The sequence below is a fragment of the Equus quagga genome, chromosome 11, assembly GCF_021613505.1.
Source record: "Equus quagga isolate Etosha38 chromosome 11, UCLA_HA_Equagga_1.0, whole genome shotgun sequence".
Taxonomy (NCBI): domain Eukaryota; kingdom Metazoa; phylum Chordata; class Mammalia; order Perissodactyla; family Equidae; genus Equus; species Equus quagga.
In genome coordinates this window covers 56,959,371-56,975,127 of record NC_060277.1, presented here as the reverse complement: position 1 = coordinate 56,975,127, position 15,757 = coordinate 56,959,371, and the positions used below count along the sequence as shown (strand labels likewise).

Below are 15,757 nucleotides of genomic sequence, written 5' to 3'. Positions count from 1 at the left end.
GCTGTAAGTAGCTAACAAGAGAGAAACTAAAGCAGTGGCAGCCGGCCAGGCTTGCGGCTATCAGCAGCAAAGGCTTCCTTTTCTTTTTCTCTCCAAAGCCCCAGTACATAGTTGTATATCCTAGTTGTACGTGATTCTAGTTCTTCTATGTGGGATGCTCCCACAGCATGGCTTGATGAGCAGTGCATAGGTCTGCTCCCAGGATCCGAACTGGTGAACCCTGGGCTGCCAAAGCAGAGCCTGAGAACTTAACCACTTGGCCACCAGCCCAGCCCCAGTAAAGGATTCTTGAAAGAGGTGACACTCAAGTGCTGTCTTGTATCATATGAGGGTGTCAGCCAGGTGAGGTGGTGGATGGCAGGGGAGGAAGGAGATGCTTAGGCTGGAGGTCAATGTGTGCAACATGTGCATAGGAAGGGGCATGTAATGGGATTAGAGACACAGAGCCTGAAGCTAGGCTGGAATCCCACATCCTCCATCACTTGCTGGGTGTCCCTGGGTGAGTTACTTCATCTGCTTTGTCTCAGTTTCCTCATTCATAAAATGGGGGTACCATTAGTACCTGTTTTATGGCTTCACTGCCTTACCCTGTCTCCCATTCTCTGAGCACTTGCCATGTGCTGGTCCCCTGTGCTGAGCCCTGGATTGCACCAGCTCATGCAGCACCCCCAACAGCCATATAAAGTGGGGACAGCCCATTTTAATGTTGAGGAAATGGAGTGGTTTGGCCACTTGGGAAAGATCTCACAGCACAGCTGGGAAGAGCAGATGTGGGATGTAAGCCCAGGCAGACCTGGCTCCAGCCAATGAAGCTCTGCCTGCACTTCTTTTATTTATTCAGAGCTTCACCTCTGGGAGGCTGTGGTCCTAGAGGGAGCAGATTTGGTGAGCTGCCCCACAGATCCCTCCCTGGGCTTTACTTAATGTCTAGGGCTGATGTCATCTCCTGCCTGAGACCTTGTGTGGCAGTGCCTTGTGACCCGGATCTGAGGTCATTAACAAGGAGTACTTGGCTGAATAACGGACCAGGAATATTTTAGATCCTGTTTACCAGACCTCACCTAGACCTACCTAATTAGGGCACAGACGTGTGGATTTGGTAAGTGCTTCCCACGTGATTCTGTTGTACGGCTCTGATGAGGATCCACGGACCTGGGTCATTTTCATGACCCTTCCCTGGACCTTGCCAAGCTCATTGAGTCTTTGTCTGTGCCCCAGCATCTAAGCTGGAGGGGCCACAGAGGAGTAACTTCCAGATAAATGCAGTAGAGCAAGGTAGCAGCTGAGTAGGTGTTCAGGGTGGTGGAGGGGGCAGCCATGTCCTCCTGGGGGGAAAAAGGAGAAAGCGTCTCAGAAGCGCTAGTTCTAGAGCTGCAGGACAAGTTGAGTTTGGCATGACTGGAAACAAGGGCTCTCATGAGTCTGGGGTCAAGGAGACTTTCGGGAAGCTAAAGATGGCCAGAGGCCAGATCCTGAGGCTTTGGGGGCTGCCCCAAGGGTCCTGACCTTTCCTCTGAGAGCTGCTAGGGTGTCGGGGCACTCACACTTGCCATTCCCTCCTGGTCTTTTCTTCGTGCTCAGTCTTGGCTCTAGACTCTCCCTCTCTTTTCTTTCTGTTTCCAACTCCATGCTGTCTAATCTGCTGCTGCTTCTTGAAACTTTGCAGCTCCGCTGACATGTCTTTGATCCTCCTCTCTGAAGCTTCTTCCCTGGGGAGAGAGATAAATACTTGCTTTTGTGCTCACCCAGTCACTCTCAGGCAGTACTTCCCGCAGATGAATTTTCATTTTAACTCTAACCCAGGAGCCTGCTGACTCTGTGATTTCCCTCCACCACCATCACTTCCACACCGGGAGAGCTCTGAGTGTGCTGATGCTCTGTGAGCTATAAGTGATCACAGCCCTCGGAGGCTGTTCCCATTTTTCTTCTTCATGGAAGTTCAAGAGGAGAGGAATGAAACTGGATTGAGAGGGACGGCAGCTGTGGGTAAGGGCTAACGGTGGCTTGGCAGAGCCTTTGAAGAGGAATTTATCCATGCTCCTGGCCAGTAGCTGCTGACCTTCATCAGCTCACATCCACAAACAATTCTCAAAGCTGAGAGCTTGTCAAGTCCCACATTTGCAGAAATCAGCATCCCTGTTTGGAAACTGCAGCCATACTGCAAACACACTTGGCAGGGACCTATTCCCCAGAGAGCCTTGTCCCTTCAGCCCTTCGACTCAGAAGCCAAGAATTCCTGCAGGCAGCCATGTTTCAAGTCAAGAATGGGAAATAGGTGACTCAGGGTGTGTTTTCATTTCCTCTAGGAACCTTGCCTTGCTGCTGCGTATTTCTGTCTACATTGGGCTGGCTAGCAGAGCTTCTACCTTCGCCTCTCCCAGCTTCCTCACACATATTTGAAAGGACTTTTTCGTTTGGTAAATAGATCACACATGTTTCAGAGCTGTAGGATTAGGAGGTCCCTGATTTACGGACGTTCACCTTTGGAAAGACCCAGATGTATTGACACGCTGATGGGTGAAAAGACCCACTTGCGATAGCAAAGGGCAGGCCTGCAGCTGCATGGGGCTTCCCAGAGCGGAGGGATGGGCATCAGGGGCAGGGGCTTCATCCCAGAGGTAGTCTGGTAGTTGAGGTTAGTCCCATGACTTTGTTGAATCTTGGCTTAGAATAAATTAAATAACGTGTTAGACACAAGGGCTGCACCTAATAGGTGCTCTTAGAACAGTGATTTAAGGAACAAGGTGTTCCAATTTCCAAACAGCTTATGAAGAGGCTTTTGAACATGGCCCATTTGTAAACTGGGGAGTGCGTATAATCCTGCGAGATTCCCTCTGAGAATCCGTGTCAGATTCAGTACCTAAAAACACACAAATCCTTGGTTTTGAGGAGACTTAAGTTTCCTCAGGGAAAAAGGAGTTTCATGGAACCATGGAGGAGCTGAACATCCAGGCCTAAGCAAGGACCTGGCCATTCTCTCTTATGTCTCTCTCTGGTTTCTTCAGTGTACCCACAGACCAATGGGTTAGTTATTGTTTTCAATAAATAATACTTGCAAGTGATACAAAATTCAGAAAGGCTGCAAAAAGGCAATCCAGTAAAAAATCTCCCTGTCTCCTCTGTCACCCAGTTCCCCTCCTAAGGGGCAGCCAGAGTTCCCGGCTGCTTGTGGTTCTCTGCCCTGTGCTGCATGCGCTCCACGTGTACATTTGCAGTCTTCTTATAACTTGGATAGTAGCGTCCTTCATGCACAGCTCTGCAGAGGACTCTATTCATGGATCTTTGAGTTTTCTCCATATTGCAGCTGTACCGTATTCCATTGTATGCATAAATGTGATTTTAATTTGGTCATATTGGTGGACATTTCGTTTGTTTCCAGTCTTTTACGTTTACAAATGTGCTGCAGCAAATAACCTTGTATACATACTAGTTCACACAAATGGGCAAATCTCCAGGATAGTACCTCAAAGTGGAATTTGCAAGGATCTTTTTTTTTTTTGAGGAAGATTAGCTCTGAGCTAACTACTGCCAATCCTCCTCTTTTTGCTGAGGAAGACTGGCCCTGAGCTAACATCCGTGCCCATCTTCCTCTATTTTATACTTGAGACGCCTACCACAGCATGGCTTTTACCAAGTGGTGCCATGTCCGCACCCAGGATCCGAACCAGCGAACCCTGGGCCCCTGAGAAGCAGAACATGTGAACTTAACCGCTGTGCCACCAGGCTGGCCCCTGTAAGGATCTTAACATGTCCTTTTCTTCAGGCCAAAGGATGCCATTCGAGCCCTGAAGAAGCGATTGAACGGGAACCGGAACTACAGAGAAGTGATGCTGGCGTTAACAGTGAGTGCTGCCCTTCTGGGGTTGGGAGAACATCTGGGAAAATCCATGCTCCTCACCTCGCCCCACTCATGTGGCCTTCTCTCTGTCCACTCAGCACAGCCTCCCATGGATGTGTGGTGCGTTTGCTGCTGGAGTGCAGCGGAACCTTCCCGTAGTGCCCTTAGGTTTTCCTACCCTCTTCTGAAATGGGGAGTGAGCTTCAGTCCAGTGTATACCAGCAGAAGAGAAGGCATGGGCAGCACTGACTAGTACAGAAGCCCAGAGCAGAGAAGCCAGAGAGCTGGGTTTGGGTCTCCTTTCAGCCACCAGCCTGCTGTGAAACATCTAGGCTAGCTGCTTCTCTGGCCGTCAGTTTCCTCTTTATAAAAATGCTAGCTTCCACTGAGTACCTGCTGGGGACTGTGCTGAGCTTTTCAGATGTTAATGAAAATGCTTACAATAAACTTCCAAAATATGTTTCATCATCCCCCTCACACAGATGAAGAAACTGAGGCTCAGAGAAGTCTAGGGGTTTGCCCAGACTTCACAGCTGGAGAGCTAGCCAGGTGTGGATTATGGGGTAAAAACTGATCATTGCCTCAGAGGTTCTTGAAAGAGTCGGCCAAGTGACTCCTTTCAGGAACAGATCAGGTTTTTGCCCTTCCTTAAAATGTCAGAAAATTAAAAGGGACAGCTTCAGGTGTTATTTCTGTCTTGAAAGCTAACAGTTTTTCAGATGTGGCAAAATCTGGGCCACAGTGAATTCTTTTTCTTCTTTTGAGATTTTATTTTTCCTTTTTCTCCCCAAAGCCCCCCCCGGTACATAGTTGTATATTTTTAGTTGTGTGTCCTTCTAGTTGCGGCATGTGGGACGCCGCCTCAGCCTGGCTTGATGAGCAGTGCCATGTCCACACCCAGGATCCGAATCGGTGAAACCCTGGGCCTCTGAAGCAGAGCACGCGAACTTAACCACTCGGCCACAGGGCCGGCCCCCAAAGTGAATTCTCAGCATGTGGGCTTCTTTGTAGGTTTGAATAGTTTGTTATTTATCCAAAACAGCTATAACCTGTTTCCTTGTGTGTGTGTGTGTGTGTGTGTGTGTGAGTGAGGAAGATTGCCCCTGAGCTAACATCCATGCCAATCTTCCTCTATTTTGTATGTGGGATGCCACCACAGCATGGCCTGGTGAGCAGTGTATAGGTCTGTGCCAGGGATCCGAACCCACAAATCCCAGGCTGCTCAAACGGATCACGTGAACTTAACCACTGTGCCACCGGGTCAGCCCCAAAATGTTCCCTTTTACAGAAGAAAAACTGTTTGGATTTTTGTCCAAGTGAAGACGCAAGACTTTTTAAGAGAATTCTCTGCCAGGGAATTGAGATTTGAATAATAAAGGAGAAAAAGACCAGTTGAGAAATAGGGAGTTGAAAGCTTTTGTTTTTTTCTCAGAATTTGAGCCACGGCATTCGCTAAACCCAGAGTGATGCCTAAAATGAATTGTTTTCAGAGAACTGAAGTCACCAGGGAGTGAACCATAACATGTCAGGACATTGTCCTGGTATCTCACACAGATCCCTTTACATGCCCAACTTCATGGTAACCATATTGGATGGAAAGCTTCCTAAAGTGGTCTCTGCCTCTACTTCCTACAGCAGAGCATAATAAGCATCGTTTTACCTTTCCTGATCTTTGTCTTTGTTATTATTTTGTCTTTGTTATTATTATTATTTCCCTCCAGCTTTATTGAGATATTATTGATGTATAACATATAAGTTTAAGGTATACGATATGATTTGATACACGTATATATTACAAAATGATTACCACAATAAGGTTAGGTAACACCTCCATCCCTCACATAATTACCTTTTTAGTGTGTGTGTGGTGGTAGCATTTAAGATGTACTTTCTTAACAACTTTCAAGTATGTACTACGGTATTATCAATTATAGTCGCTGTGCTGTACATTATATCCCCAGAGCTTATTTGTCTTTTTTTTTTAAACAGCTTTTTTTTGTTGTTTTTTTGAGGAAGATTAGCCCTGAGCTAACTACTGCCAATCCTATATCTTCTTCTTTTTGCTGAGGAAGTCTGGCCCTGAGCTAACATCCATGCCCATCTTCCTCTACTTTATATGTGGGACGCCTGCCACAGCATAGCTTGCCGAGTGGTACATGTCCGCACCCGGGATCCGAACCAGCGAACCCCAGGTCCCTGAGAAGCAGAACATGTGAACTTAACCACTGCACCACTGGACCAGCCCCAGAACTTATTCATCTTGTAGCTGGGAGTTTGTACCCTTTGACCAACATCTCTTTCTCCCTGCCCTCTAGCCCCTGGCAACCACCATTCTATTCTCTGTTTCCATGAGTTTGTCTTTTTTAGATTCTACGTCTAAGTGAGAGCATACATGTGTGTCTTTATCTGACTTATTTCACTTAGCATAATGACCCTAAAGTCCAACCATGTTGGCACAAAAATCAGGATTTCCTTTCTTTTTAAGGCTGAATAATATTCCACTGTATATATATATATACCACATTTTCTTTATCCATTCATCCATCAGTGGACACTTTAGTTGTTTCCATGTCTTGGCTATTGTGACTAATGCTGCAGTGAACATGAGAATGCAAATATCTCTTCGAGATCCTATTTTCATTTCTTTTGGATACGTACCCAGAAGTGGAATTGCTGGATTGTATGGTATTTCTATTTTTAATTTTCTGAGGAACCTCCACACTGTGTTGCGTAGTGGCTGCACCAATTTACATTCCCACCAACGGTGTACCAGGGTCCTTTCTCTCCACATCTTTGCCAACACTTGTTATCTCTCATCTTTTTGATGATAGCCATTCTAACAGGTGTGAGGTGATATCTCTTTGTGGTTTTGATTTGCATTTCTGTGATGATTAGTGATGTTGAGCACCTTTTTATGTATCTGTTGGCCATTTATGTGTCTTTTTGGAAAAAATGTCTGTTTAACTCCGTTTAATGTCTAATTAAGACCAATGTCAAGAAGCACTTTCCCTATATTTTCTTTTAGTAGTTTTACAGTTTCAGGTCTTACATTTAATAGTTTTACATTTTACAGTTTAAATTTAATAGTTTTACAGTTTCAGGTCTTAGATTTAGTCCATTTCGAGGTAGTTTTTGTAGATGGTATAAGATAGGGGTCTAATTTCATTCTTTTGCTTGTGGCTGTTTTCCCAGCACCGTTTATTGAAGAGACTATCCTTTCCCTATTGAGTGTTCTTGGCTCCCTTGTCTAACATTAGTTGACCATATATGTATGAATTTATTTCTGGGCTCTTGATTCTGTTCTATTGGTTTATGTGTCTGTCCCTCTGTCAGTACTATACTGTTTTGATTACTGTAGGTTTGTAATATAGTTTGATGTCAGGAAGTGTGATTCCTCTAGCTTTGCTCTTCTCTCTCAGGATTGCTTTGGCCATTCAGGGTCTTTTGTGGTTCCATATGAATTTTAGGATTATTTTTTCTATTTCTGTGAAATTATTGATGGCTTTGGGTAGTCTGGACACTTTATCAATAGTAATACTTCCAATCCATGAACACAGGGTATCTTTCCATTTATTTCTATCATCTTCAGTTTCTCTTATCAATGTCTTATAATTTCCAGGGTACAGATCATTCACCTCCTTGGTTAAATTTATTTCTAAGTGTTTTTGTTTTTGTTTTTTTATTGTAGTCAGATCTCCCCTGCAAATCTAGTGATGCCTTTGGGAGACTGATGAAATGTGTACATCCGTTGTCCCTACATCAAAGGCCCTGGCCTTGGGGACGTTGCATGGTCTCATGCCTGCTTTTATGACTTCTCTGTCTTTGTCTTCACATACCCTGTTAGTTTCTTTCTGTCTTCTTGCTCCTTGTGGGCCTTTCCTACCTTGATGTCTGCACCTGCCAAGATTGTTAATATTTACCCAAAGTAGGAGTTAGTCAGAGGTCTTGAGGGCTCTCTGCCTGGGCCTTAGTGGGTGTGGACTTGAAGTGTCTATATCTTGTTGCTTCAAGGCGCCTTTTGCTTATTCTGTGGGCTTTGGCTACATTCTAGAAAATTGTCACTGTGTGTTTCATGCCCTGTAACCCACAGGGACTGACTTGCTAATGGCCTTTTTGGCAGAGTGGCCTGAAGTGGACCACTGGGCTTCCTTGGCTGTGTGGCCCTTGCCAGCCAGGGAGGACCTCCTGCATCTCCTGTTCTGCTAGGCTTCAGAGCTGCTTTGTAGCACCTGCCACCTCTGTCTGGGGCATTTCTAAGTCTGTGTACCTGAGCCCCAAAGGCCAGGCTAGGACACACTGACTTTAATGACTGCTGTCTAGGAAAGTATAGGGATGTGTTCCCTGAAGATGAGAAGTGCATCTTGGCCCACAGCTGCTCTGCATATGGATGCGGAGCCGCAGCCACCCCCCACCTTAACCTTCCTGCTCTTCTTTTTTCCATGTTCTTTCCTACCACATGTGCTTTCCTCCCCAGCCCCCTGCCCTTTCCTTTCCCACCTGCTTCTCACAAAATAAATGATTCTTCCCACCACCTACCTCAGCCACAGCAGCCTGCATACTGGCTGGTAGGCTGTTAGGAGGATCCTAGGAAGTAGAGCGACTGTGAGTTCCTTGAGGGCAGGAAGAATCCCGCTGGTTCATCTTGGCAGCCCCCACCGGTCACTGTGAGAGAGAATGTTGGTTACCTCATGGTCACCCGGAATCAAGCACGAGCAGAGGCTAAGAAAGAGTGCCCTTGGCTGAGGAAAACCTCAGCGACTCATGGATGCCCAGCTTTCGAGTCCTCCTCAGCAAGTGGAGCGGAACGTGGAGTCTCCCACAGTGCAGTAGCAGTAGGAAAGGAACAGTTATGATTGGCTAAGGGGCTGCCAGGCCTGGGGCAAATCCCAGCTCTGGCCTCCTCAGTGAAGTTACTAGCACCTCTAAGCCTCAGTTTCCTCATCTCTAGAATGGGATAATACCCACCTTACAGGGTTATTTCAAGAACCACTTCAGGGAACAAGAAATCCAGCACATGTTGTCGTCTGAGGGACTCTCGGCTGATCTTGGAGGAGAGCTGTGAGGGAGGGATGGCCCTGTGGCCTCATTGTGGGTGATTGGAGTTCCCATCCTGCTTCTGGCACTGATCAGCAACTTGTACCTTGACCAGTTTCTTCACCTTTCTAAGCCTAACTCTAGAAAAAAGAGAGAAAGAATAACATCCTCTAAAAGAGAATTAATTAGTTGTGAGAATTAAATGAAATTATATACAGTGTGACTGCCTGGCATATAGTCTGCATTTGGACCTTTCTTTATGGCCATGCTTTGTCGAGGTAATGCCTCATCGTATGAACCCAGCCCTGTGGAATGGCTGCATAAGGTAATCAGTGGTCAGGTTAGTTTGGGCCAATGAGGATAACTGCATAGTCAGAAATGTCACCTGTTGCTGGTGACTTCCTTCCAAGGAGGCATTCCCCAGTAGTTAACTGTGGCATTGGGGGTTGCTGGTGTGGGAAGGGCCAGGTGATTGTATGGATTGGTTTACAGAGAGCTGAGAACTTCAGAAAGCTGTCTTCCAGGCTGAAGATCCTCCAATTGGTACCTCTGAATTCCAGCAGGCCTCTCCCCTGTCCTGTGGGGACTGAGAAGCTGTCCCTCTTTACTCTAGTGTGTACAGTAGGCTTCTGAACATTTATCATCATAGTCCTCATTTGCTAGCACCTCCCCCATGCAGGGCACTGTGTTAGGTGCTTCAAACACACACACTCTCATCCTTACTACAGTCCTGCTAGGCGGCACTCCTGTGCCCACTTCACAGATGAGGAAGCTGAGGCTCAGACTGTCCTAGGCCATTCAGGGAGAAAGTGGTGGAGCTGAGATTCAGGCCCATATTGGCCATTGGCCAGAGCCCACACACTGTGCTTTTCTGAGGGGCTAAGACCTGTGTAACTCATTTCTCCAGACAAGGGAGGAGTGGGCAGGGTTTGAAGTGAAAATGGACCTTAAAGCCACCTGGCAGCTGAGGCCCACAAACCGTTTATTAAGGGTGGAAAATCCTTTGTCACTGCCAGTTTTAGTTGCAGAAGCAGAATTGTGTGGGTTGTGCAAGGGGTGTGTGTGTGTGTGTGTGTGTGCGCGTGTGCGTGTGTGCGCGCGCACATGCGTGCGTGCCTGTGCGTGCATGTTTGCTTCCTCACATACAAGGTCCCGTAACTCACTAGGCAAATCAGGCTGTCACAGCAGCCTTCTCTTGTGACAGAGCCTTTGTCCCATTAGCTAATGCCTCACACCCAGAAGCCCAGAGAGAGGAGCTAAAATGCTAATTTTCAGGGACCACTCAGTCATTTGGATCCCATTAAAACACCAGCATCTTTCTCATGTAAAACTGGTGCCTCAGTTACCAACTCACTGCCTGATTCTTGTTCAGGGACAGAAGACTTCGGTCAGCAAGGTGCTGCGGTCATCCCCAAGGAATAACTAAATTAGAGCATGGGGATGCGTGTGCTGTCTCAGTTTGACTCTGGAGGAGGCCGTCAGAAAGATGATCTGGGAGAAGGAAAGAGGGGGTGGTGGAAACTCGGCTGCCCTCCTCAGTTCCTGGCGGCTCCTCCAGCTCCCATGGTGGTGACCTCTCTTTCCTTTCCTCCCATATCAGGTGCTGGAGACATGTGTGAAGAACTGTGGCCACCGCTTCCACATTCTCGTGGCCAACCGAGATTTCATCGACAGTGTTCTGGTCAAAATCATCTCTCCCAAGAACAACCCTCCCACCATTGTACAGGACAAAGTGCTCGCTCTGATCCAGGTGTGTCAGTTCCCCTTGTCCAGTTTGTTGGGACAGAGTGTGACAGAGCCTCTTATCAGTGAGTCCACATGCTTTCCCATCATTCGGAGGAAAGAATGGAGGCTTCTGGGTTTAAACATTTGTTGCAAAACACTTACTTTTTTTACACTCGTCCCACTGGAATGAAACCCTAAGTGGTGGCTCTCCAGCCAGTTGACAGAGCCTTCATTGAAGTTTTCTGGATACCTGGCCCTCCACTGTCCATAAGGGCAGGTGGAGGGCCCTGACAGGTCTCTGAGCCATCAGGGACAATGTGGAGTAGGATGGGCCATATTAGAGCCCTGTGCAGGACTGGTGAGTCACAGGGCAGGTGGGGCAGGTTAGAGGGGAGATGGTCTTAAGGGGTGATTCACTCAGGAGATGACATTTCCTTTGGACCCTAAAAGATGACCAGGAGCTTAGTGGAAAGGTCAGAGTGCAAGAAGTATTGCAGGCAAAGAGAATAACATGTGCAAAGGCCCAGAAACATCAAAGAGAGCAGTTGACATACTTGGGATGTATTCATTATTAATTGCTCTGTAACAAATTACCCCAAACCTTAGCAACTTAAAACAACAGATGCTTATTATTTTATTGTTTCTGTGGGTCAGGAATTCAGGAACAGCTTAGATGGGTGATTCTGGCGCGGGAGCTCTCATGAGGCTGCAGTCAAGATATTGGCCAGGACAGCCTCATATGAAGGCTCAACTAGAGCTGGAGGAGCCAGGTGATGGTTTTCAAACATCCTCTTCTCTTTAAGAGGTGCACTTTAATTCCCCTACTCTTGAGGCTGGACCTGCTGCCTCCCTTCTAACAATAGAATATTGAAAAGATGGTGTGTGACTTCTGAGACTTGGTCATAAAAGGTGCTGCAGCTTCTTCCTTACTCTCTCTTGAGTCACTTGTTCTATGGAAAGCCAGCTGCCATGTCATGAGGACATTCAAGAGGTCCACATGGTGAGAAACTCAGGCCTCCTACCAACAATCAGTAAGGAACGAAGGCCTCCTGCCAACAATTATGTGGGTGAGCCACCTTGGAAATGACCAGAGTGTAGTGAAGAATGTCTGGGGCCAGGCTTGTGGCAAAGAGGGAAGCAGGAGATGAGGCCAGAGGGCTGGTCAGGGGCTTCTGGGCCATATATGCTGAGGAGTTTGTACTTTGTCCTGTAGGCAGTGGGGACACATTGAATCTTTCTGAGCTGGGTTTACAAAGTCACATCTGGATTTTAGACAGAGCACCCTGGTGACACAGGGTGTCATACATCACGTAAGGCACATACATCAACAAGCACATCCAATGTGGGGCAAATAGTGCTGTGGTAAAGGAAAGACAAGGGCCTGCAGGAGCCAAGAGGAGACCAACCCAGGGGGTGGAAATGGGGCTGAGAAGGCAGGGGGGCAGTGTGATTAGGGGTGGGCACAGGGCTCTCGAGGTAATGGTGCCACCTGAGGCTGGAGAGGAGAGAGGGGCTCGAGCCCAGGAGTCTGTAGGTTCTGTCTGTCCTTTTCGTCTGCACCCTCTGCCTGAAAGTCGTCCCCAGCTCTTGGGGCAGTTGACTCCTCTCCATCATTCACAGAGGCCTCCCCGCCACCCAAATTACAGCACGCATCTCACTCCCAGCACCCTCTTTTATGGTCTTCAAGTACTTCTGTGCTAACTTTTCTATCGTCCGCCTCACTCTGAGTTCCCTGAGAGCCCAGGGACGTTATATCCTCAGGGTCTAGAGTAGTCGACTGTGTAGAGCAGGTGGTCAGGAAGTTGCTGTTTTTCCTGATGAATGGATGGATGCAGTTCACTGAAGCTCTCAGAAAGGGGAGGAGTGTGGCTGGCAGCCGAGCCCCCTCCCATGCCTCCTTAGGTTGTCCCTATCCCTTCATTCTACCCACCCAGCATGTCTCTCTCTCTTCCATCTCTCTGTCTCACACACACAGGCACATACTACCCCACCCTCTGCCCTCCCCATCCCCCCCCCCCCCCCCCTCCACCCCCCTCATTCTGGGACTTCCCCAGTACATTCCCCTGCCCCAACACCCCCAGTAATTGATGTCAAGAAAACGAATAGCCACTTTTTCTCACAAAAGGAGGGACACCCCAGCCTAAACCCCTTATGTGTCGCCACAGGAGAGGTCTCCTGGAAGGAGCACTTCCTGTGATGAGAGCTTCCCTCACCCCCAGCCAGGCCCAGTACCCCTGCCCCTGGCAAGCACAGCCATGGCAAGGGTCGTGATCTGCACTGCCCCTGCTGACTGTTTGGGGATCCCGGCTGAGGTCAAGGAGAGCCTTCTGCACTAGCTGTGGCCCCTGGCTCTCGCAGGCAAGGATGCCAGCCAGTGCACTGGCCCTGACCTCTGAAGCTTTCCCATTGGGGTCACCATCTCCTCTCAGCACTGCTTTGTAACCTCAGGGCTGGTGTTTTAACTTTTCTGGGCTTCTACCTCTTTATCTGTAAAATGGGGTCTGAGATCAGCCTGCAGCAGAACTGCGGCCCACACCTGTGTTCTGAGGACTCCCCCTGCCGGCCTGGCAGCAGCATGTACACCCACCCTCCTGGGCTGGAGCGGGATGGGGGCCCTTGAAGGCCTCGCAGCCTCCTGTCTGGCCAGGACACTCGGGACTCAGTTTCCCTAATCCAACTGGGTAAACGCAAGGGGCTTTCGGTAGGGGGGCTTCCAGGCAGACTTGATGACCTAACTGGGGAGAGTTTCTCCTCTCCAGATATTGAAGCTTTCCTGAAGAACTTTCAGCTTTGTCAGGGCCAACCAGCACGGAGCAAAGCAGGCAGCGTTCAGAGCTAGCAGATGGCTTGGCTTCTGTAATGTGGTGACCCAAAGCATAAACAGGATCCTTCTTTTTACTTTTTATTGATTCATAAAATATATACAGGAAATTGCACATAAAAAAAGCATCTACAACTTGATAAATTTTTACAAACTGAACGTACCTATGTAACCAACCCTTATGTTGCGAAGCAGAGTATAACCAGCACCCAAAAAGTCTCACCCCTCTGGGGTGACCACTTGCCTGACTTGCCACAGCATAGATGGGTTTTTCCTGTTCTTGACCTTCGTCTGCATGGACTTGGGATGCAGTAGTGATCTATCGTGTCTTGTGTCTGGCCCTGCTGTGTCTGCAGGCCTCACCTCGGCGGGGTATGATCATCGGCCTTCCGTTCCTATTGCTCACATGGCTGTGTCAGTCCTGCTGGGTGAATGTGGCACAATTTATATACCCCTCCCACTGTTGATGGGCACTTGGTATTTCCCATTTTGGGCCACTGTGAAAAATGCTGCTATGAGCATCTCGCACATATTTTTTGGTGAGCATACGTATTTATTTTTATTAAGTTGAATATGTGAAACTGCCATCTTTCTTGGTCAAAAATGGTTGAATATTAGCAATTTCCTATGGTTCAACCTAATGCCTAGGAGAGGAATTACTTGGTGGCAGGGAATGCCCACATTCCCAGTTTAGCGGTGTTCAGCGTTCTCTCCCAGCAGCGTATGAGGGTTTTAGCCGCTTCACATCCTCACCAGCACGTGGTGTTTTCCATCTTCTTCATTATAGCCCATCTGATGAGTATGTAGAAATAGTGCAGCCTTTTTTAAACCCCTTTGAGAAAGATGATGATTTTATTTACATGTGAATATACTTTTAAAAACTGCACAAGCCCCCCAGAGAGTCTGATAATTCCCCCTGGGAAAGAAAGTGCTGCTCCCACTGTGAAACAACAATGGACGTCTCTTGCCAACCTGTGAGTAGGCAGCAGGCCATCATATAAATACAGCCAGACTGAAAAGAGGTTCAGCTAAATGTGTGGGTGCCAGAACTGTGACAGAGTCTTTCTCACTGTCCTCATTATTGGGACTTTTCTTGGTGCTCTTCAGAACCCTGCTGCCAGGAAGTGGAGCCAGGTCACTCCTGGCCCCGCCCATGGGGAGCTGGCAATTTAACGGGGAGACAGAGGTTTGTGGATGATAGCGGGCCAGGGCCTAGCCAGGGACGACTTGAGCCAGCTTTGAGTATTCGAGGGGCAGCCCTAAATTCTGAATGTATTGGCACTTGAAAAGCTTTTAAGGCGAAGGGGCTGTACAGACAAGTGCCACCCCACTCCCACCCACGAAATCCTGGCAGGGGTGGAACCTGTGGCTCTGATTACTAGCCTGTGGCCTGGGCCCACTGTCCCTTTGGTTGCACCCTGAGGATGGAAGCAGGGCTGCGGCCACGTTGGGAACAGGGAAAGGGTCAGTCTCCAAAGCAGATTTTCTAATGTTCCCCCTGTCCCTCTAGGGAAATGGGTGATAGAGCTTGTCCTTGCATGTCCCCCTGACCCACAGTCCACCATCCTTTCTGATTCCCTTCCTAGTATGCTGATCACAGGCATCGTCAGCCTAAGATTGGCATTTCAGTTGCCACGTTTGCCCTCAGCAGCCCTCTGGGTCAGGTGTGAAGAGAATCAGGGGATGCCTATCCCTCCTTCCTCTCCAGCACTGTGTCTTTCCTGCACTCCATTCCTCCTCTCTTTGAGGCATCAGGTTCTCTGGCTGCTCTCTAGCCATCCATAAGCACCATCTCCCCCAGCCCCCCAAAGAAGACACCCTGCCCAGGCTTGTGTACCCCGGAGGCCCTGCCCTTCAGAATGCCCAGGGAAGACCACCCTCCATTTGCCCTAGACGAGCCCAGTGTGGGAGCTCTATGGCAGTACGGTCCTGGAAGCCTTTACCTGACTCAGGTGTGAGGGCTCGGGGCTAACCCTGCCACAGGTGTTTGCCTTTGTGGAGTGGGGCAGTCTCCCTGGTAGCATGGGAGGAGAGATGTTGCGAGCAGAGCAACCTAGTGAGCAGCCTGCCAACACTCTCACTCCCAGCCTTTGAGTTGCCTGCAATTTTTAGCTTTAGCCTGTAAGTCTTCATATGGTCCCTTGGCTGGCCTTTTGGCTGTATTCCTTTCTGTTTCCTCATGTTGAGTCTCATTTTTGAGAAGACAAGGATATTCCCACTCTACACCATCCCTCAGCCTTTCCCTTGGAATTATTTTCAGGAACAGAAATATCATGATTCTGGTACAGTAACCTCATCATGCTCATGCCTCTGCTTCCTTCCTCCCCCTTCTCTTCACA

The 15,757-nt window shown here is 48.3% G+C and overlaps 1 protein-coding gene across 10 annotated transcripts in view; it reads left to right on the top strand.

Moving 5' to 3' along the window:
- TOM1L2 (target of myb1 like 2 membrane trafficking protein) overlaps nucleotides 1-15,757 on the top strand; it is a 113,599-nt gene that overhangs the window by 58,066 nt on the left and 39,776 nt on the right. For 9 of the 10 annotated variants that reach the window (XR_006890799.1, XM_046677309.1, XM_046677307.1 and 6 more), the window contains 2 exons: nucleotides 3,764-3,842; nucleotides 10,473-10,622. Coding sequence is in view for 9 of the 10 variants with exons in the window: in XM_046677309.1 (XP_046533265.1) it covers nucleotides 3,764-3,842; nucleotides 10,473-10,622 (229 nt within the window). In the remaining variant the exon portion in view is untranslated. Of the gene's footprint in view, nucleotides 1-2,368; nucleotides 2,418-3,763; nucleotides 3,843-10,472; nucleotides 10,623-15,757 lie in introns of those variants that run through there. The other variant, XM_046677308.1, reaches the window with a different exon arrangement.